The 21,970-nt window shown below is 42.2% G+C and overlaps 1 protein-coding gene across 2 annotated transcripts in view; it reads right to left on the bottom strand.

Annotated features, from left to right (window-relative positions):
* The window catches only part of STXBP1 (syntaxin binding protein 1), a 62,290-nt gene that overhangs the window by 32,168 nt on the left and 8,152 nt on the right, over positions 1–21,970 (bottom strand). For both annotated transcript variants that reach the window (XM_074362268.1, XM_074362267.1), the window contains exon 2: positions 198–247. In XM_074362268.1, coding sequence (XP_074218369.1) covers positions 198–247 — 50 coding nt within the window. The remainder of the gene's footprint in view (positions 1–197; positions 248–21,970) is intronic.

Genomic DNA, 21,970 nt, shown 5'->3' with positions numbered 1-21,970 from the left:
TTCATTTCATGAGGCAGCTTCCTCAAGGTTAGTTTAAAAAATAAAACAGGTGGCATAGCAGATCAGAAGCTCTTTGTACCCTCCTAAACACACCAAAGTTTCTCATTCCACGCCTAGCAGCTCTCCCCAGCGCTACCCGAGTCACCCCGTCCCCATGAACTCACCTTTAAGGTCATTAATTGTGCTCGTCAACTTACCTTCCACTCTCCCTTCTTCTTTACTTTCTTTATCACATCATGCATGATCTCTACAGAAGGGAAGGAAAAGGAAGGAGGGAGGAAGGAAAAAAAATTTTTTTTAATTTAATCCCAAGGACTTCCAACCCCTGCCTGTTAGGCTAGGCCACTTGCCCTGTCTAGGCTTTGTTCTCCTGAGTCATGCAATTCAACCAATCTGTCTACTGAGCCAAAGTCAATCCACCATAAAGACAATTCTCTTTTTGTTTCCTTAATTCAATGGTTCTCAGATTTTTGGTCTCAGGACTCCTTTATATTCTTAAAAATTGAGGACCTCAGAGAGTGTTTGTGTATGTAGGTAAATATCTATTGACATTTACTGTATTACAGTAAAATTGAGAAATTTAAAAAATATGTATTAATTCATTAAAAATAATAATAAACCCATTCTTCGGCATCCTACTTGCATTTCATTAAAATGCTACTTATATTTTCCACAATAAAACAAATGTTAGTGAGAATACTGGCGTTGTTCTACATTTTTGCAACTCTCCTTAATGTCTGGCTTCATAGCAGGCAGCTGGGTTCTCCTAGCTGCTTCTGCAATCTGGTGTAGACCATAGCATATGGAAAACTCCACTGTGCGTTTGTGACAGAATAAGAGTGAAAATGCAGATAACATCTTAGCCTCATTATGAAGACATTTTCGACCTCAAATTCCCAAAAGGATCTGGGATTTGAGAACCACTGCCTTAAAATAAGTGAGTAAAATGCTATGAGAATACCCCAGGCCACATGAGCCCCCCTCAAGCTCCAAAAACAGATGTGAAGAACAGCTGCGATATCTTTCCAACCCTGAGCACATCTGTGGGATGCTTGCACCCCCAAATCAACATTTTTTTGTAAGCCACAGCTTCTATAATGCCACACCACACACAAGTCTACCCGGCTGCAGGGGATTCACAGGAAACAGCATTCTTGCTGCTCTTTATAAACCCAGATCATGCACAGGCCTGGAAGGACCTGAAGGCTAAGAGCTGTTATTAGCAAGTGTGCTTCAAACGTTTAGGTCATTCTCTGGAGCACAATTGTCCTCAACTCTGCTTTTGACTCCCCAGTAATCTGATGTGTCATAAAAGTGTTTTAATATTTTTAAGAACTTTTTATCTGATTATTAAGAAAAAAAAAACACAATCATTGCAGTAAACTTGGAAAACACAGAAAAATATAAAGAAGAAAATACCATGTATTATCACTTGTATACTTCCAAAGAATAAAAAAATCATTTGTAATCTTGCCATCCTGAAACACATAATTAACATTTTTGCTTATTTCCAACTCGTTTTTCCCATGAACTTTTACAGTTAAGATCATGCTGTATATATAATTTTGTATTCTGTGTTTTTCATCAAGAAAACTCGTTTCTAGCGGGGAGGGAAATAGCTCAGTGGTAGGCCACATGCTCAATATGCACGAGGGGTCTTGGGTTCAAACCCCATTACCTCCCCTAAAAAGCAAACAACAAAAACTCATTTCTCCATGTTAATAAAAATGCTTCTCAGGATTTTAAATGCCTGCATAATAGTTCCTCATTTAGTCAACAGTTTTCCCAGTAACCTTTTAGATTACTGCCCATGTTTCAGTGTGTGAACAACTGGGAACAAATGTATCCAATAATAAGGCAGAGGTTAAGCCTATCAGGTTACATTTGTGCAACAGATACTATGTACCCACTTGAAATAATGATAACGGAAAATACCTACTCACTCGTCCCCTCTGTCATTCCCTGGACCCAGCACCAGGGATGAAGGGCAGTGGTGCTGCTCCTTCTGAGCTGACGCTCCAGGGAAGGAAGCAGACAAAACACAAAGGGCGGTCAGGCCCCACACAAGGGCTTGGAGGTAAATAAACAACCTTCGCTGAGGCAGAAAACAAAAAACCAGGTGTGGAGAGCTACCTTTAAGAGGGGATCAGGCAAGGCCTCTCTGAAGAAGAGGGAAAGCCACAAAGGAAAAGGAGTTTGACCGCTTCTTGGAACTGAAGACGGCAGAGGCTGAGGTTGGAGGCCAGATCACAGGAGTATGTTTTATTCGAAAGGCACTGAAAAGCCACCGAGGGTGGGGATGTCATCTGATGTGCTGGACAGACAAGACTGGAGCGGGGCAGGAACTGAAGCAGGGAGTAGAGTCAGGAGGCCCAGCCACGCCTGGTGGCAGTGGAGGCGGTGAGAAGTGGGTGAATGTGGCATCTATTTGGAGGCAAAAGCAACAGGGCTAGGTGCTGAATTGGGTGTGGGGGGAAAGTAAAGGAACGAAACATAAATGACTTCTAGGTGCTTGGCTTAAATAAAGAAATTGATGTAGAGACAGGAAAGATTACAGGGAGGAGAACTGATTTGTAGGAGAATACCAAGAATCCTTTTTGGTTAAAGATTGAGACGGCTAAGAGACATCCGAGGGGAGATATGGTCTGGGTAGGGGGAGCTTGAAAGACTGCTCTGAAGCTACAGGTAAAAATTTGGGCATTATAACCACACAGAGGTAAGAGGTAAGGTTGGAGAAAATCCTTAATGCTTGTAAGATCAGTAAGATGGGATGGAAACATGACTTCTATTGACCTTGGCAAACATTCCCGTGAAACAGTAAGGATGAAGCCAGTTTAAAACGAGTGCTGAGGAAGAGAAGACAGACTAGACAAATCTTCAAGAGGTTTTGCTATAAAAGGTAGCAGAAAAAAAGTATGAAAGCTAGACAGGGTAGACAGAGAATGTGAAATCAAGGAACTTTTTTTTTTAAGATGTGAGAAATTAGGGTATTTTTTAATGGTATTGGTAATAAAACAAAAGACAGGAGACTGATGACGTAGGAGGCGGATGGATAAAAGACTGCGGTCCCTGAGGAGGAGGAAGGGGCTGGGATGATCTGAGACACAGGAGGAATCTGACCGGGGACAAGGAGGCAGGCATCATGTTGCATCCGGTGGGGAAGAGACAGGAGACGACTGGTAGGCTTGAAGAGACTGGGCAGAGGTGAGGGCCTTCCTTGCTGGACACGAGGTCACTGGCTCAGAGTGGGAAGAGTGGTGTTATTTATGGAAGGTTTGAAGAAAGATGATATCACATATCTTCCCAAAGACTGGGAAAGTGGATTTCCTACAGAGATGTTTCAGCATTTCTCAACAGGATGAAGGGCTAATTTGAGGTTCGTGACCATAAATTTAAAGTAAGACCAGGCAGCTCAATTGTGTGATTTTTTTTTTAAACCAATAACGTTCCATTGTCCAGGGGTAAGCCAGGAGGGAAAGAAGAGTTGGTTTCAACTAGGGTTAGAGTTTCCACAGGTGAGTACAAGAGAGGGAGAAAATGCTCAAACTATGCGGCTCAGGGGAAAAGGCACACTGCAACTATTCTTTAAAGGATATATGCATAGGAAAAATTAGAAAATTTTATAACAAAATGCTATTTATGTGCTTTAAGAGTCTGATTAATCTTTTAAGTTCCAATTTGTGCCTTCCTATGTTTTTCTGAGCTTTCTGCATTAACAATGTATTAGTTATTACAACAGGAAAAATGCGCTAAAAGTAATGTGTCAGTGAACATCTTTGTTCCCAGGGCCTCTCTTTGCACAAATTATTCTGTTAGGAGTGCTTTCTGGGTGTGAAATGAATAGGGCAAAAGTATAAATGTGCAGGGCTCTTGATAAATTCTGCTGAATTATTTTCCAAAAGCACATTTTATACCCCCATCAGTACTCTGTATGGCTCTCCAAAATAATATACTAACTGTTAAATAATACCTTGAGGTTTGTTTGCTAACATGACTGCAGAAAATGGCATATTTCACTATCTTTTTTGTATTACTGAGGATGAACTTTTTTTTTTTTTTGGCTGCCACACAAAATTAATTTAAACTCACTTAAAAAAAGATCACTGAGATAGACTGGGATTTCAAAATTGTAGAATAGACTACACTGTATAGCACAGGGAAATATACACAAAATGTTATGATAACTCACAGAGAAAAAAATGTGACAATGAGTGTGTATATGTCCATGAATAACTGAAAAATTGTGCTGAACACTGGAATTTGACACAACATTGTAAAATGATTATAAATCAATAAAAAATGTTAAAAAAAAAAAAAGATCACTGATTTTAAATTCCACTCACCTTTTGATAGGGGAAGGCAGAGATATAATCGGAAAATGAAAACAAGTGTCAGAAGTCCTGACGACTGGAAGCACTGCTGTGGGTTCAGCGTTTGCTGCCCAGTGATTCCTGTTCTGAAATTCTCGGGGCCTGTATTTGCAGTGGGTATTGTTGTCAGCCAATTCTAATCCTGCCCTACATTTTTCTAATCCAATACCGAAAAGGAAACAAGGATTAGAGCCCACTTGAGCATTAAGAATCAAGTCGGTTGGGCTACTTCCTCACAAATAATCCCTGGCAATCACATTTCATCTCCCTTGTAAGTCCTCTTTGTTGGAGAGAAACAATAAAGCCTTCCCAGCTGGTCCCGCCAGCAGGTCTTATTTCTACATACCAAACCCCACGTCTCTATGGCCAACTGTCCACGCCACTGCCACCTAGTCTGTGTATATGGGACAGGAGACACCAGGGCAGCTTCAACTTCTCCATATTTGTAAGGACTGTGGCTCTGATGGACTCTGCTTCCCTCATGGCCGAAGGGCTAAGAAAGTAGATTCCTTCTCAACCACATCCTCTAGGTCCTGGGTGACTCTCAAACATAACCAATCCCTCCCAAGTCCTGAGAAAAACAGCAGGCGGTCTAGATTACCAGGGACACCTTCAGATGCACCCAGTATATCCACTGGAGCCCCTCAGCGCAGGCTCTAGGACAGCTGCAAACTCCTCCCCTGGGGAATCCCTGCCCTTACAGCCCTGGCACCCATGTCTGCCCTCGGCAGTGACATGTGTCAGGGCACCTAAGCCCACGGCCCACCAAACCATCTCAAATAGCATGACTAATACGACATGGGCTGGAAGCTTGGGAGAAGTGGGAGCATCACCAAAGGCCTCTGAAGCATGGGGGCTTCAAGCAGTCTACACTCTGTAGCCCCAGAGCTCCATGCTGCCCCGACACATGCACCTGGAGAAGCACCTCCACCCTGCTGAGGCACTTAATGGAGTGAAAACTCCGGCCACAACTTTCCTCCTCTTTGACCAATCCACAGTACAGGGAATTTCCAGTTATTGCAGCTCAATAGGGGCAGTTCTGAAAGGCACCCTGTTGAATAACCCCCAGCAGTATGAGGGTACAAGGCTAGTTACTCAGGCAAAGGTCACTCCCAACCCTTATGATTAAGGAAAAATGCCTGGGAAGCACTGAAGTTAGACAACGGAAAATCCAAGTTGAGGCATTTGTTAGCTGTGGACCTTGAGCAAGTACAAAACATTTTAGGCTTCAGTTTTCTCATCTGCAAAATTAAAATTGTAATACTCTAATGACCTGTTGTGAAGATTAATGAGCCAAATGCCTGGTAAGATATCTGGCACATACAAAGCACTCAACAAAAGGCACCTATTGTGATGACACTGTAAAACCCTATGAAAAGGAAATATAGGGTTCCAGTCAAGATGGCAGAGTGGTAGGACCATGAGCTTGCCTCTCTTCGCAACTACAACGAAACAACAACTGAATGCTATACAACCATCGAAAAAAGACTGGAACATAGCAAAAAAGATCTTCTGCAACTGGAAACATAAAGAGGGAACCACAGTACAATGGTAGGAGGGGTGTGCTTACAATATAATTGGGCCCCATACCCCCAGGGTGGGCAACCCACAAGCTGAAGATTTGTTAAGTCGCAGAGACCCTCCCACAGGAGTGAGAGCTCTAAGCCCCATGTCAGGCTCCCCAGCTTGGGTCCTGGTACTGGGAAGAGAAGGAGAGCCCAGGACATGTGGCTTTGAAGGCCAGGGGGGCTTGGGTCCAGGAGCCCCACGGGACTGGGGGAAACAGAGACTCAGAGGCAGTGATTTCATAGGAACCTGGGCCAGACCTGCCTGCTGGATTTGGAGGGTCTCCTAGGGACATGGGGGACAGCTGTGGCTCACTCAGGGGACATAAAAGCTGGTGGCAGACATTCCGGGAGTGTTAATCTACATGAGCTTTCCTGGAGGCTGACATCTTGATTAGATCATTAGCAACAAGACCTAGCCCCACCCAACAGCCTGCAGGGAAGCCTCAGGCCAAACAACACAGCCGCACCCATCGGCAGACTTCCTAAGCCACAAAGGCCTCTAGACACAGCCCCACCAACCAGAGGTCCAGGACCAAGCCTCACCCGGCAGTGGGCAGGCACTGGTTCCTCCTGCCAGGAAACCTGCATAAGCCTCTAGTCCAGCCTCATCCACCAGAGGCAGATACTAGAAATAAGAAAACAATAATCCCAAAGCCTGTGGAAGGAATCTACAAACACATAGAAAGACAGAAAATATGAGGCGGCAAAGGAACATCTCCCAGGACAAAGCACAAGATAAAATCCCAGAAGAAGAAATAAGTGATGAGGAGATAGGTAATTTACCTAAGAAAGAGTTTAAAGTAATGATAGCTAAGATATTCAGAGAACTCAAGAGGAGTATAGATGCCCAGAGCGTTTCTTAGCAAAGAATTGAAAAATATGAAGAATACCCAAAGTTGAAGAATAAAATCATTGAAATGAACAATACACTAGAAGGAACCAAGAATAGACTAACTGAAGCAGAAGAACAGATCAGTGAGCTAGAAGACAAATTAGTGGAAATCACTACTTCAGAACAGAAAAAAGGAAATACATATTTAAAATACAGTTTTAAAGTAATCACAAAATACCTAGATATTAAACGCTACAGGTATTTCACCAAAAATTTCTAAACTTCTTTCACCCACAATAAACATGTGAATACGTTCTGGAATAATGGCACCAACTCATCAACGTATATAAATCTTAAATGCAAACATAAAATTGAACAGAAGACCCTTTATGCCCCTTCTGAGGAGACAAGTGACCTCTGTGTATCTAAGAAGAGATGCATTAATGCTGAAGCACAAGGAGGGGCCCCAGAAAGTAAGGTATTTCATGTCACCTCAGACACAGGACTGTATTATCACACTGCTATTACTCAACAGTGTTCTGAGAATTCACTTAGACAAGAAAACAAAATAAGGTATAATATTGGTAAGAAGGATGCATAGTATCTGTCTGCAGAAATCATGGGAATCAACTGAACAACTATTAGAAACATTAGAACCTTTAGTAAGGTGGCAGCTACAAAATAAACACTTTATAAAAGCCAAGAGGACTTTTATGTGGCAACAGTAACCAGACATAGGAAGACAGCTCCACTGTTTACCCGTGCACACCAGGCTGGGACTCCACACCTCGTCCTTTCCACTCTACGCAATGCTGGTAATTCCACTCTGAAGCAACAGCAAGTCTGTTCCTCTTTCCCTGACAGTGCTTCAGATATCTGAAGGCACAACCAAGTCTCTCTGAATGGCTCTGGGCTGAAGATCCTCCTTGCTAAGCAAATGCATCTTCCCAGGTGGAATAAGTTAAGGCTAAACAAAACAGGAGGAAATGGTCCTACTACTTGAAAACAAGCCTTCCTGATACTCTCAAGATCCTTCCCTTAGAAATACCGACATACACAGAAACTGTTGGTAACTAACTACAAACCACTTCAATTTTTTTGCATTTCTGATGTTTTTAATAATATAGAAGTAGCACGTTCTTGTTGAAAATCAGCAATAGAGATGTATAAATACAATGTGAAATTCCCCTCCTTATCCCCACACTTGAAGGGAAATAACCACTAAGGGTTTAGGGGCAACCTTCCAGATCTTTTCCATGTACATACACGCGCGCGTGGGACTGTAAGCATGTGGCTCCCGGGCAGAGGTCTGGGAAGTAAAATAAGTTTCAATGATTCCACTTCTTCGGTGCTTAACACTTATGTTGGAAAGAAACTTAGAGACCGTCTAAGGCCAGAGTCGAGGTTCCTTGTTTTGGGATTGAGATACTCCTGCAAAACACAGCCATCTGGAGTGGGCAAGGCTACTGACTGGCCACTCCAGAATGAGCAGAAACAGGTCTCTGGTTCCCCATCCAGATGCTCTTCCCACTAAACTTATTGTCTCCCGGGCACTGGCGTGGACTGGACTCTGGAATTGAACCGGGTGTGCCTTTCTTTGATATGATGCAATGATTACCTTGACAAAGTAAAGCAAAATAATTTAGGTGAGTTTTGGAGTCAGGTGGTTAAGGTCCAAATCCCTGCTCCTCTACTTACTAGCTGTGACTTTGGGCAAGTTATTAAATCTCTGTGCCAGTTTCCTCATCTGTAAAACTGGGATGACCACACACGCCTCATAGTTATTGAGAGGATTAAATGGGTTAATGTGTGTATAGCTCTTAGTTCAGTCTTAGAATGGTACTTGGCACCATCAGCATCTTTTTAAAATGGCATTTGACCTTCGTAATAAGGGAGAATCCAGTGATTTCAAATTGGTTTCTTATTGCTCCTCCATGAAGTTTGTGACATGTCTCCCATTTTCCAGTTTGTTTCTCTGTGTATACATTCTTTAATCCATTCAACAATGATGATTTATTGAACACCTGCTATGTGCCAGACATCCTTCCAGGAAAGACCCCGATGAAGAAGCTAAACAAGATTCCTGCTCCTAAGATGCTTATACTTGATGTGGAGGGGGAGAGACAACCAAAAAACACAAGAAAATAAACAAGGTCATTCTAAAAAATGACACATATTGCGGTCTTTCCAATGGTCCTCGGAGGACCTTCTGTCAAAACTCCATCACACTCCAGAGGTGACGGGAGGAACCAACCCTGTGAAGATCTGGGGGGATAGTTTTCCAGGTATAGGAAGAACAGGTGCGAAGTCCCCAAGTCAGGATCAAGGATGGGACAGTCTAGGAAGAGAGGGACTTGGCAAGCTTGGGAAGGGAGAGAGTCAGGCTGCACTTGGGGCAGTGGTGCCCGAGTCTCACTTTACTTGCTGAGGACGCCACAAGTCACTCACTGTATTCGGCTTCTTGAACACTAAGCCTCATTCATTCACTTTCAAAGATGACAGCTCCCTTCCCATCCCGACACCCTCATTCCCGCCCATCTCTGGCATCTGGCATAAAATAATGATTTAGCAAATGCCTGCAGAATGAATGAACCTCCCAAGTGGCATAACTGCACACTGTTTGCTGGGAGAGGAATGAGCCATTCTGCTCACGGCTGAATAAGGTGACCCCCCGCACCCGGAGATCTGTGCAACCACCTACACACACCCATCCCGGGGCTGCCACCCTCCTGACACCCCCAAGCTTCAGAACCCCCAATGCATAAGTCTCAGAGATTCTTTCACAGGGATTTCTGAGAGAGAGATCTCTTTTTCTTGAGGAACATGACAGGTAAACTATGGCTGTCCTGGCCAGTCCAATTTTGCAAGCCAGAAGGATCTAGAAATGTTCTTCCCTGAACTGTTCACTCAAATTCAGTGAGAAGTGTGGTAGTGTGTGGATGTACAGATACAAACACTCATATCCAAAGCTTCTGCCATCCTAGCATCTTTCTATACACTCATTTTTAACCAGTGTCTGAGATATCGCAGCCTTAGCCAACATACTTTTAAAAGCTCATATTAGAGTAAAAACTCAATCAATAATTCAGTCTCAATAAGGAAAAAGTGCCCACAATAATAATAGTAGTAACAGTTATTTGAGACTCACTACATGGAATACATTGTCTGATACATTTTCCATGCATCCTTTCATTTAAAGCTCACAGCAACCCTCAGAGATTAATACTATAATCACTCCCATTTTACAAAGGAGGAAACTTAGGCCCAGAGAAGAGAAGTGTCTAGCAATTGCACAATAAAATGCCCATAACCATGTGAAGTCTATGGAGGTTATAAAAAAAAATATAAATCAATTTCTTGACCTCAAGGAACCTACAGTCTAGTTTGGGAAAGAAGGCATTACACCTGAAGCATAAGCTAAAAGTCACTAGAGGCCTCACACAGTGCTCATGGGAATGGAAAATGGTGCAGCTGCTGGGGAAACGGTCTGGCAGTTCCTCAAACAAATGAAGAGCTGCCATGTGATTCAGCAATTCCACTTTTAGACACATACCCATGAGAAGTGAAAACACAGGTCTCCACCGCAACTTACCCATAATTGCCAAAAAGTAGAAAACCACCCAAATGTCCACCAACCTGATGAATGGATAAATAAATGTGGTACACTCAGACAATGGAATGTTACTGTCATAAAAAGGAGTGAAGTACTGAAACGTGTGACAATACGGATGAGTCTTTAAAACATGTGAAGTCAAAGAAGCCAGTCACAGAGGACCACGTGATATGCGATCCCAAACGTACAAAACATCCAGAACATGCGAATCCACAGAGACAGAAAGCAGATGAGTCGTTGCCTAGACAGGAGGGATGGGGAAGTTGGAAGTGACGCCTAAGGAGAACAGAGTTTCCTTCTGGGGTAATGAAAGTGTTTTAAAATGGACAGTGCTGATGGATGCACAATTCTGTGAATATATTAAAAGCCACTGAATGAATCCTACACTTTAAGTGGGTGAATGGTATTATATGTGAATTACATCTCAAGAAAGCGGTTTTTAAAAACTCACCAGAGAATTTTTAGATAAAAACTTCAAATTCAAAAACCAAATGCAGTTTTACTTAATTTGGAACAGTTCCATAGTGTCTTCATTTGAAGACAAGTACCTTGGCTTATCCTTATAAAATATTAGTTATCTAAAATTATAGTTTACTATAATTTTGTATCTAAATTGTCCTTTGCAGAAGTGAGAGAGACCAAAATAGAGGCCATAAATTGTCAGGCACAGGGCAAGAACAGGGTACTGCTCCCTATAACTGTTGAAAGACAATTGCTTAATCTGAGAATGTTCCTACTGAAGTTTGCTCATTGGGCGATGGGATGGGGAGAGAGGGGAGGAGGTCACAAGCATCAGAAAGTGTGGAGATGGGTGAACAATGGCTTGATCACACTGCCTTGGTCAGCACACCCAGAGGCTGCATAAGACTCAAATGTCCAAAGTTATGACATCCGAAACTTGGGCTGCTGCCAACATCTGAGAGGAGTGTGTTACAACCAATGCCTGCTTTCTGAGAAACCAAACCCTAACCTCAGACCCATCAAGATGCTGGACAGAGTTACAGGAATGACTCTTTACTTTCTCTTTCACAGGAAATCCCCATTTTCAATCTTATTTTCCCTACTCTCTTCCCTAAAGTTCAGAGCCAGAAGGTTAAGGCACTAGAAGGTCTCTAAAACAAAGCCTCAGGGACCTGACAACTTTGATTAGTAGAAAGAAAATCTCAAACTGGGGACAAAAAGAGGTTAGAAATACGAGCTCCCGGTCATCCTGTAGATGCAAGTCACTTCCCCTCGGTTCCAAAACAGCTATTTCCTTCTTCCTAAGGTTGCCTACAACTTGGATGAAAGGAGCTGTGAAGTTACCAACTGACACAAATAGAAGAATCAATCAAAAATGGAAACCAAAACAATTCACCTCTTCTTAAAAGCATAGCTTATAATAGTAAGTACTATTCAGTTATATTAATATTTTGAAACAAAAAGACAAAACAAAGACACAAAATGGTGAAATGGCAATTAATCTTCCAGGGCAGGAAGTGCTACTATTTCTCATAAGTATTGTTGAATAAGACTTTTTTTTTTTATAAAGAAAGGACTCAAGAATGAGGGCCATTTTTATACAAGATAATGATAAGCTTGCAGTTATTTGGGAAGCATTTTACATTTGAGAGAGAAAGAAAGAGAGAGAGAGAGAGAGAGAGAGAGAACACACTGTCCCCATGCATTCCCAACAGCAGCAGACCTCATCTGTTAATACCCCCTTTGCCTTCCAGCCTATACCTGTTTCTCTGCAAAGCCCTTGTCCTCCTCCTACACAGATTCCATGACGACTGCAGAACCTCCTCCTTGAACTGCAGGGATGGAGAACAGGTATCTATCTCGATCCTGGCCCAAGATGGGGCCAGTACCTTAAATTGGTAGATGTAGCATTTAATGATTCCAAATCACATTCTTGACTCAAATAGGAGTTTCCCTAAGGACTAAAGGATTAGAGAAAATATACTTTGGAAAGAGGGGGAAAGAATGGAATGTCTCCTATAATCTCAGAAACCCAGAGCAGACAGAAGATGGTCTAGTCCAATGGTTCTCAATGGGGAGTGATTTTGCCCCTAAGGGATATTCAGCAGTATCTGGAGGACTTTAAAAAATTATTTTGGTGGCTTTTTGTTTGTTTTTGTTTTTTTGGGGGGGGAGGTAATTAGGTTTATTTACTTATTTATTTTGATGGTGGTACTGGGGATTGAACCCAGGACCTTGTGCATGTTAAGCACACATACTCTACCACTGAGCTATATGCCCTGACCCCGGAGGCCTTTTTGATTGTCATGATTGGAGGGTGCTATGGGCATCTAGTGGGGAGAGACCAGGGTTGCTGCTAAACATCCTACAACACACAGGCTCAGACAGCCCCAAACAACAGTGCCAAGGATGAGAAACCCTGATCTGGTCCATTTTATAAGGAAACCGAACCTGAGAGAGATCAAGTGACTTGTCCGTGACAGTGGTGATAGAAATCATCTTACTTACAAGGTCCAAGATTCTGACCAGCCCAATCTATTCTGCTCTAAGATTTAACCTGCCTCAGGTCTGAGATATTATAAAATGTTTAATCTCACATAGCATGACAAAGCCACAAGGTCAAGTTCCCTCTGGAACCGTCCAAACAGCCATTCTGTTCAACTGACAGATGACAAAAGCCTCAGGAAGCTTTCTGAAGGCAGGAAGCACCATCCCACACACACACCACCCAACACACACAAAGGTCTAAAGGAGGGCTGTTACCTTTTCCCAACTCTAGGGAACTGGTTACAATAAGATACCAGGAAAAGAAAACATCCTGTTGAGATCTGGGCTCCGAACCAAGCACAGGAAAAGGATGGAGCTCCAAAGAGAAGAAACACTGAAAATCCAGGAGAAATAAATGGCTGAGTTTGCACAAATGTTCACCGAATGTGCAGACTGGGTGACAGTCTCATGTCAGTCTTCCATACCCGAGAGAACAGATCTTGCTTCTTATGTTTTCAAATTGGTTCATTAGTTCTGCAATCCCATTGCTTTTTGTTTTCCTTGCACGGGCTGGCCCGCTTCCCACTTCATTCTGTTATTTCACATTACCTCCCGTTTGAACTCTTGGTTCAACATTTTTACGTTGGAGACTGATTTAAATTGTTTTCTCTGTACTGGTCTTCTTCCAGAATAAATCCTTTACCTGAGCTTTTATGCCATTTTTCTTTCATTTTTCCTTACCAAACTTTTTACAAAGTTTCTGTGTAGGTTTTTTTTCTTTTCTGCTTAAATCACCCAGACCAGAGGCAACTCTCTGGCTGTCTTTTTGTATTTGTATAGGTGGGCTATCTTTGCCCTCTTCCCATTCGTCTAGGCATCATTTGAGCATCACCCTCAGAATCTGAGTTGGTTCTGCGCTGGGACAGTGGCCTCTGCCCAGCATTCCTAGGGAGTGGGTGTGGGGGAGAACTGACTGGTGAAGTCTGCCACTCCAAATCGTATAAATTAGTAAAAAGTTCAGTGCCAAACCACTCCACTGAGGATATATTTCGGGGTCTAGGAGGGGATATACTTCAGTATTAGAAGCAATGACCTCGGTGTCACTTAATTTTCTGCTTCAGAGTGAATTAATGAGCTAACTCAGAATAAAATTCCTGGATTTGGGATGTCCCAAATATTTTTTTAACCTGCCTGTTTAATCAGGCTTTTGTTTGCTGACCAGACAGTGAGCCCAAGGACTCCAGCAGATTTCCATTCTCTTTTCAGCAAGAAAGAGAAGAAAAAAAAAGTGGCCTCAAGGTGTTCTGCTAAGAAGCTAGGGTATGGTGGTCCCCAGATCTAGCTGGTAGCCACTCCCCTCCTTTCTTCCTGGAATTCAAAATTATAAAAGATAACGTCTTATTTTTAAATTCTGAGTCTTTATTTCTCAATAAATGTGTCGTAACAGACTTAGCAGGCCTAGGAAAGCTGAATCCAGTGGCAGTGGAGTCCTCAGCCAGCAGTAGGGACATCGAAAACGCCCCAAATGCACATGGAGGAATCCTCAACAGTGTCAGGAACTGGCAGTGCCAGGCACCTCTGGAACTTAAAAGAGTGGGAGAAGGTGTAAGTCATTGAGGTAAAAAGGAATTTGAGAAGCAGTTACACCTAGTTTCTTTCTACCACCTCCCACCACTAGGTGACTGTTCTTCCCCAACATGGCAGAGCGCTAGGAGTTTCCTCTTCTGAGAGGGCAGCGTGCAGAGGCTCCCTGGACTGGGCACAGTTGAGAGTGTGGATCTCAACCTGAAACAGAGGGGCTAAATGACTACCTGTACAAATTGTTGAGAACTACCCTCCATCGCCCAGGCCTCTTCTTCCACTCAGATCCTGGAATTATGGAAGCCAGACCTTTACCTCCCTGGCAGGAGACAGAAAGAGACTTCTCCAGGGGAATCAAGCCCAAGAAGAGAAACCCAAAGACGCTGTCATGGAGGGCTCCCCAATGAACAGCCCACCCAGATCAGGCCATCCACAAGGTCAGAGCTCACCATCAGCATCTATGTCTCTCATTCTTCTTCTTCTTCTTTTTTTTTTTTTTTTTTTTTTTTGGAGGAGGGTAGGTAATTAGGTTTATTTATTTATTTACTTTTTAGAGAAAGTACGGGGGATTGAACCAGGACCTCGTGCATGCTAAGCACGCGCTCTACCACTTTAAGCTACGCCCTCCCCGCTATGTCTCTCATTCTTAATCACAAGCAGCCAGCCAGGTTTTGCCACTCATCTGAGGAAAGTTCCTACATAGACAAGAGAGACCAAAACAACCAAAACAACAACAGCAAAGCATGGAGGAAATAGACTATGCAGAGATTTTTAAAAAAATCTTTTCTTAAATATAGAAACATAAAAGAAGATAACACATTCATGGAACATGAATAGGGACTACAAAAAAATAAAATTAAAAAAGAATTATTAGAAAATTTTAAAGAACATGATAGCAGAAATTTAAAATTAAAAAGGAGGGTAAGGTAAGAAATAACAAGTGATGGCAAGGATGTGGAGAAAAGGAAACCCTCATACAGTCTTGGTAGGAGTATAAATCGGTGAGCCACTATGGAAAGCAATCTGGAGAATCCTCAAAATATTTTAAATATTTAATATTAAGAATAAAACTACCATATGATCCAGCTATCCCACCACTGGGTATTTATCCAAAGAACACAAAAACGCCAATTCAAAAAGATACATGCATCCCTAAGTTCACAGCAGCATTATTTACAATAGCCAAGAAATGGTAACAAACTGTCTATTCCATCAACAGATAAATGGATAAAGATGTGGTATACACACATACACAATGGAATACTACTCAGCCATAAAAAAGATGAAATATTTCCATTTGTGACAACATGGATGGAACTTGAGGGTATCATGCTAAGTGAAAATAAGTCAGACAGATAAAGACAAATACTGTATGATTTCACTCATATGTGGAATATAAAAAAACAAACAAAATCAGTGAACAAACCAAACCAAAGAAAAACAAACATGTAGAAACAAAGAACAGAGTATGGTTGGCAGAGGGGAAGGGGTGGTGGTGGGGGAGGTGAAATGGGTAAAGGGGATCAACCATAGATTGATGGAAATGGTAATTAAATTTTTGGTGGTGAGCACACAGTGGTGTACACAGAAGTAGAAACAGTGCTGTACACATGAGACTTCTATAGTGTTATAAACTAATGTCACCTCAATAAAAAATTAATTTAAAAAATGCAACAGTGACGAAGAGGGAGGCAATATAACTTCTGGGTTGAGAGGTCATTTGCTCATCAAGGGTGCAGGAGAAAGACGGATCATTTTTTGTACATGTTGGTTGAAAAAATTAAAAAATAAACAAAAATTTAAAAAATTAAATTAAGTAGAAGAGTTAGAAGGTAAAGCTGAGGAAATCTCCTGGAGGACACAGCAAAGAGCCAAAGAGAGACATAACTGAAGAGAAAAGATAAGAAAATTAAAGGACCAGTCTAAGAGATTCAACATCTGAGTAGGAGGAATTTCACCAAGAAAAAATAGAGGAGAAGAAATCATTGTGAAAGTATTTAAGAAATGTTCCCAGAATTAAATAGCATAAGTTGCCAGACTGAAGGGGCCCAGTGAATGTGAAGAAAACCGTGGCCCACGGGCCAAATTCAGCCTGCAGCCTGTTTCTGTACAGACCTTAAGCTAAGAACAGCCTTTACACTTTTAAAGGGTTAGGGAAGTGGCAGCGATCATACATGGACCACAAAAACTTTATTTAAACACATGGCCCTTCACAGAAAAAGTTTCCAGACCCTGCTCTTGCCCAGTGGATAAGAACAAATACCAAGGCTAATTGCTATGAAAGTCCAGAACACTGGGGACGGCATGAAAGTTTCAGAGGGGATAAAATGGGATGTGTACAAAAGATTAGGACTCCAGTGGCTTCCAACTTCTCAAAGGCAGCACTGGAAATTAAGTGGAGCCAAGTCTTCAAAATTCAAAGGAAACAATTTCCAATTTAGAATTCCACGCTCCTCCAAACCATCAATGAAGTATGAGCGTAAAATAGATATTTTCAGACAAACAAGGTCTCTATAAAATGACTCTTCTTTTCCCAGAAGCTCCAGGGATATGAGCTCCACCAAAACAGGAGAGAGTAAACCAAGAAAGGAAGACACGAAATATAGGAGGCAGGACGATTCAAAACAGGAGAGGTGAGAAAAATCCCAGGAGGGGGCGGCATGGAAGTCCAGGCTAACGGGGATGCACTGGAGAAAGACAACCGGTCTCTGTGGGAACTTGGCTTTATTTTTGCCACATGTTACCAAGTCCAGTGCTCTTCATTCTGTTGCGTAGAACCAGGTTTCCCTGTCAGATCATGTCGTGTAGTGCAGATCTGCTGGTGATGAATTCTTTCAACTTATTTTTTTTTTAATGTCTGAAAGTGTTTAATTTGCTTTGTTGCTGAAGGATATAGTCTCTGGGTATAAAATTCTAGATTAATATTTTCTATACCTCAGCCCTTTAAAGATACTGATTGCTCTGCTGCCTTCTAGCTTACATGGTTTCTGACAAGAAATCTGCTGCTGTCCTTATTTCTGTTCTATGGGTAATGTGTCTTTGCTCGCTGGCTAATTACTTTTCTTTCCTTTTTCTTTTTATTATTAATTTTAAGCAGTTTTGGTTATGGTGTGCCTTGGCATAGATTTCTTCATGTTTCTTATGCTTGGGGTTCATTGAATTTCTTGGATCTGAGTTTATAGTTCTCATTAAATTTGGAAAATGTTCAGCTATTATTTCTTCAAATTTCTGACCACACACCTCACCTTTCTTTTCATTTGTATATTATTAGGCTCCTTGAAGTTGTCCCACAGTTTGCTGATACTTTCTTGGTTTTTTTCCTCCAATCTTTTTTCTATGTTTCACTTTGAATAGTTTCTATTGCTTTGACTTCAAGTTCACTAATTTTTTCTTCTGCAATGTCTAACCCATAACCTTAACCTTTAGTAAAAAGCATTTGTGTAGAGAGATTAAAAACAGAGACGGCAAGAGGTTGACAATTGTGAAATCTGGGTAGAAGGTAGGTTGGTAATCATTATACTATTCTTTCAACTTTCCAATATGCTAGAAATTTTCTTTGTAAGGGGTGGGTGGGGGGAACAGAGGAAGAATGAGTATTACCTCTCCACGAGACACTGACCAGATCTTTCAGTCTCAGTGAAAGCCTGGAAAACCTCATTACTCTCACTTGAGTTTCAAAGTTCCTTAATAAAAGATAAGTAGGAGAGAGAGACAGAGATACCTCACGACACAATCAAAACAGGAAAGTTCCAGGTGATCCACCCCTCTAAGATTATCTGAGGGAAAGCAAATCAGAAAACTCTCAGTGGCCACATGACTGCTTCATCTTAAAATCCTGAAGTGCTTTTATCCAAAACATGATGAGGTCTGTTGACTGAGTAATTTTACGGGGTTTGCCTCACAGCGGTCTATTGTTGAAAGGCTACCAGTGTGAAATTCACACAGAGCAGAGGAGCCTCTTGCTCAGCTCCAACGTTTTATTTTCCTCAAGTCCCTAGCGACTGGTACCAACAATATGGATGTGTCCAGAGACCAGGGATGTGCCTCTCTCCTCCATCTCCTGGCTACACCAACGCTCAGGAAGATGGGTGGAAAAAACTATGAGGAAGAGGGTCAGCAATCCTTCTTCGCCCCATCGCTCCCAGAATAGGGGCTCTGAAGACCATCTAAGCATCAAGGGTCTTTCCTTTTACCCTCAGTTGCCAAACAGAAGCAACTTTGTCCCCACTGCCATTAAGGGAAGTTCATGAGGATCATCAGTGACTGGATTAGAATCAACTGCAAAGTCCTGAGCTCCCCCTAAGAGCAGTATAAGCAGCCTTCCCGCCCTCGCGATTGTTAACACTCCTAGTAGCTTATTGTCACGGTGAATCTATGCTGGCACAGAACATGGAAATAATACTGTGTGTCCCCAACAGCCACTGAGAAGGAAAAAGATCAGCCAATGCCATTCATCCAGCAGACTAGTATACCCTGACTTCCTGCTCTGGATGAGTCTGGACGAGATGCTCCCACGTGTCTCCCCAGAGCCAAGATTCTATGATTTGATGGAATCTTGACACAGCATAACACTCAAACCCTCAGAGCCTTGCACTATGACTGACTATAATCATTTCCTCAAAATAATGCTGAACAATGAGGTTCAGACAGGCAAGGACTGACTTTAAGACACAAGTGAAACACCACGGTGAGAAGTCCTGAAAAGTTTCCAGCTGCCAAGCCCCCCAGCCTGGAGAGTGGAGACTCATTCCTGAACAAAGGCTCCGGGCTGCCAGCTCAAGGTTGCTTTGGGATGATTTGGGGTGCGGGGGGAGCTCCTGGAGTCACAAAATCGTAGTCGTTGCTCTGCTGGCCTTCGTTCCTGTCTGACTCTCAAGCCTGCTGGCCACTCGGTGCCTGACTATAAATGTCAGTGTCCCTCTGCTCACCCTGCACCCTCTCCTCTGTGATCTGACCCCCTCTTACAGCTTCCATCACCTGATGACACCCCAACCCCAATCTCCAGCCCAGACCTGCAGCACATCTGCCCTTAGACAGTCCATAAGCACCAGAAGCACAACACCTACAAAAGCAAATCTTCCCAGCAAAACCATTTCTTCTCTTTCTTTCATATCTCAGTGAATGGGGGGCAGCCTTCCAATAGGCTGCCCAAGTCAGAAAACTGGGAATCTTTCCCAGCTTCTTCTTCTCATCCTCTGCATCCAATTAATCACCAAAACCTGCTGCTTCTACCTCTGAAGACTCCTTCAAGTCACTTTTCTTCTCTCCATCCCTGGCAGAGGTCAACATTCTCACCACCACCATCTCCAGCCTGGACCACCTCAGCAGCTTCTAACTGAACACTTCATCCATTCTCCACACAGCAATCAAGGATCTTTCTAAGCTAAATACTAACCATGTCTTGCCCCGACTTAAAACCTTCAGTGGCATCCCACTGCTCTTGGAATAAGGATACAAGTCCTTTGCAAGGACAGGAAAGCCCCGAGCACCTCTGTAACTTCTCTCTGCACACTCCCTTGCCCCCCAGCTCCAGACAGGCTGAACCTTTCTATTTTCTTGCCAAGCCTGGACATTTCTCTGTGTGACTTACTCTCCCCCAGGTCCCATCCACACACACCACTCCTCTCCTGGCCAACTCCTCCACATCCTCCAGGTCTCCCTCAGCCTCTCTCACTCCACAGGCCTTACTGGGGGCTCTGCCATGTGCTCCAGTATCATCACAACATTGCCCCCCGATGTATTACTACTGCCTGTCTGAATCCCACTAGGACCAGGTCTCCATAAACACCACTACATCTGCTGCCCTTAGCACAGCTTCTGGTACATAGGAGAGATGGCATAAATATTGGTTAAAAAAATAAAAACTCTTGGTCCCAGAGCCCTCTGAAGCATGCTGAAATGGAAAGAAGTCATGATATACGGTCCTGGATTTCTCTGACATCTCAGGAGTCCTCCAAGCAAGAGTGATGGCTGGAGACTGTGATTCAAATCCGTATCTTCACCTAGGCCCCAATGATTCTTTTTAAATGTGTTTGCTTTTCTCTAGTTTTCTCCATATCCCTCCAAATATTTTTGTTCCCAAGAATAAAATAGGCTTTTCTAGTGTGACAACTACTTAATATCTCATTCACTTCCTACAAGGTCAGCTCTTAGGCCAAGTAATTAGTAGGCGTTCAAAGTGAAACATCAATGGCACATAAGAAAGAAAGGAATATTGGAAATCTTCCCTATTGGAGCTTATGATTTGAGCCTTTAGTAGTTACTCTTACTTCAGAGCCCCAGAGGCGTATATTAAGATCAGATCAGCATAAATCAGAAGCAAGTTGCCTTGTTTTAACCAACACAAACTTCCCCAAAGGGCACTGAGTGGGCAACAGCTGGCTGTTGTCTGGTGATTATTAAATCCTGTGTCTATCAAAATAAATTTTTTTTTTAAATTTAATTAAAAAAAAAAAGCATGGGGGGAAAAATGCAAGTAAAACTCATACTTGCTGAAATTAAAATGAAGTCCTGGATACCTCCCCCGAACTTTAGCTCTAGCAACAGCCCTGCTCAGAAGCAACTGACTGAAGCAATCAAGTAAGAGGATCACGCTGGGGATTCTCCCAGCACTTCCCATGGAGGCAAGCCACAGGACTCGGGTTCAAGATTTATGGCTGCTGAGGGCCAGTGATAACTATAAAATTTGGCCTGACTACTCTACTAAAGAAAAGAGTCTTCATTAGCTGCCAAACACCTGTTTGTCTAAGAGGTGCTGTGTGCCAGAAATGCCGGGGGAAAATCTTCCAGTGCACGTTCAAAAGGCCCTTTTTGGGTCCTGTGGCAGATATACTCTCTTATGTCTGATGGATAACACATGGATGATACCTGAGTCCCAAACTACTTATGGAAATTCTATCCCAAATTAAACTACTTATCACCCCATCCTGAGTGACATCTACTCCAAAACAAAGAGGACTATATTTAAAAATAAATGGCAAGAATACTGCATATTGAAAACTATGGAGGGGAAAACCCTATGGGATTCAACCAAAGCTGTACTCAAACGAAAATTCATATCCTTAGATGCTTTTATTGGAAACAAATTAACCACACATTTGATTCAAGAAATTAGAATAAGAACACACATACACATACACACACACACACACCCCATATAAAGAAGAAACTGATTTCTTTAAAAAAGACAATTAAAATAGACAAATTAAAATCTCTAGCAAGTATTTCCACAAAAATAATAATACCAACAGGGTAGAATGACATCAAAACTACTGATGCACAAGAGATTTTTTAAATAATACAAATTTAATTTAAAGTTAAAAAATTTGAAATTTTTAAGTTGAAAGGTCCATTTTATAAGAAAATATAAATTGCCAAAATTGATTCAAGCAGCAGCAGAAAGCCTGAATAAACAAACAGCAATCAAATAAATTTAAAAGGCTGTCAAATATTTATCCTCTTCCTCCCAGAAAGCAAGAAATTCAAATAGTTTTATGGATAAATAATTTCTAACATTCAGGGAAAGAAATATTCATGTTATTTGATCTATTCTGGAACA

This window comes from Camelus bactrianus, chromosome 4 (assembly GCF_048773025.1).
Source record: "Camelus bactrianus isolate YW-2024 breed Bactrian camel chromosome 4, ASM4877302v1, whole genome shotgun sequence".
In the NCBI taxonomy this organism is placed as follows: Eukaryota; Metazoa; Chordata; class Mammalia; order Artiodactyla; family Camelidae; genus Camelus; species Camelus bactrianus.
Note: the sequence above shows the minus strand (reverse complement) of the source record. Positions and strands in the feature narration are given on the sequence as shown.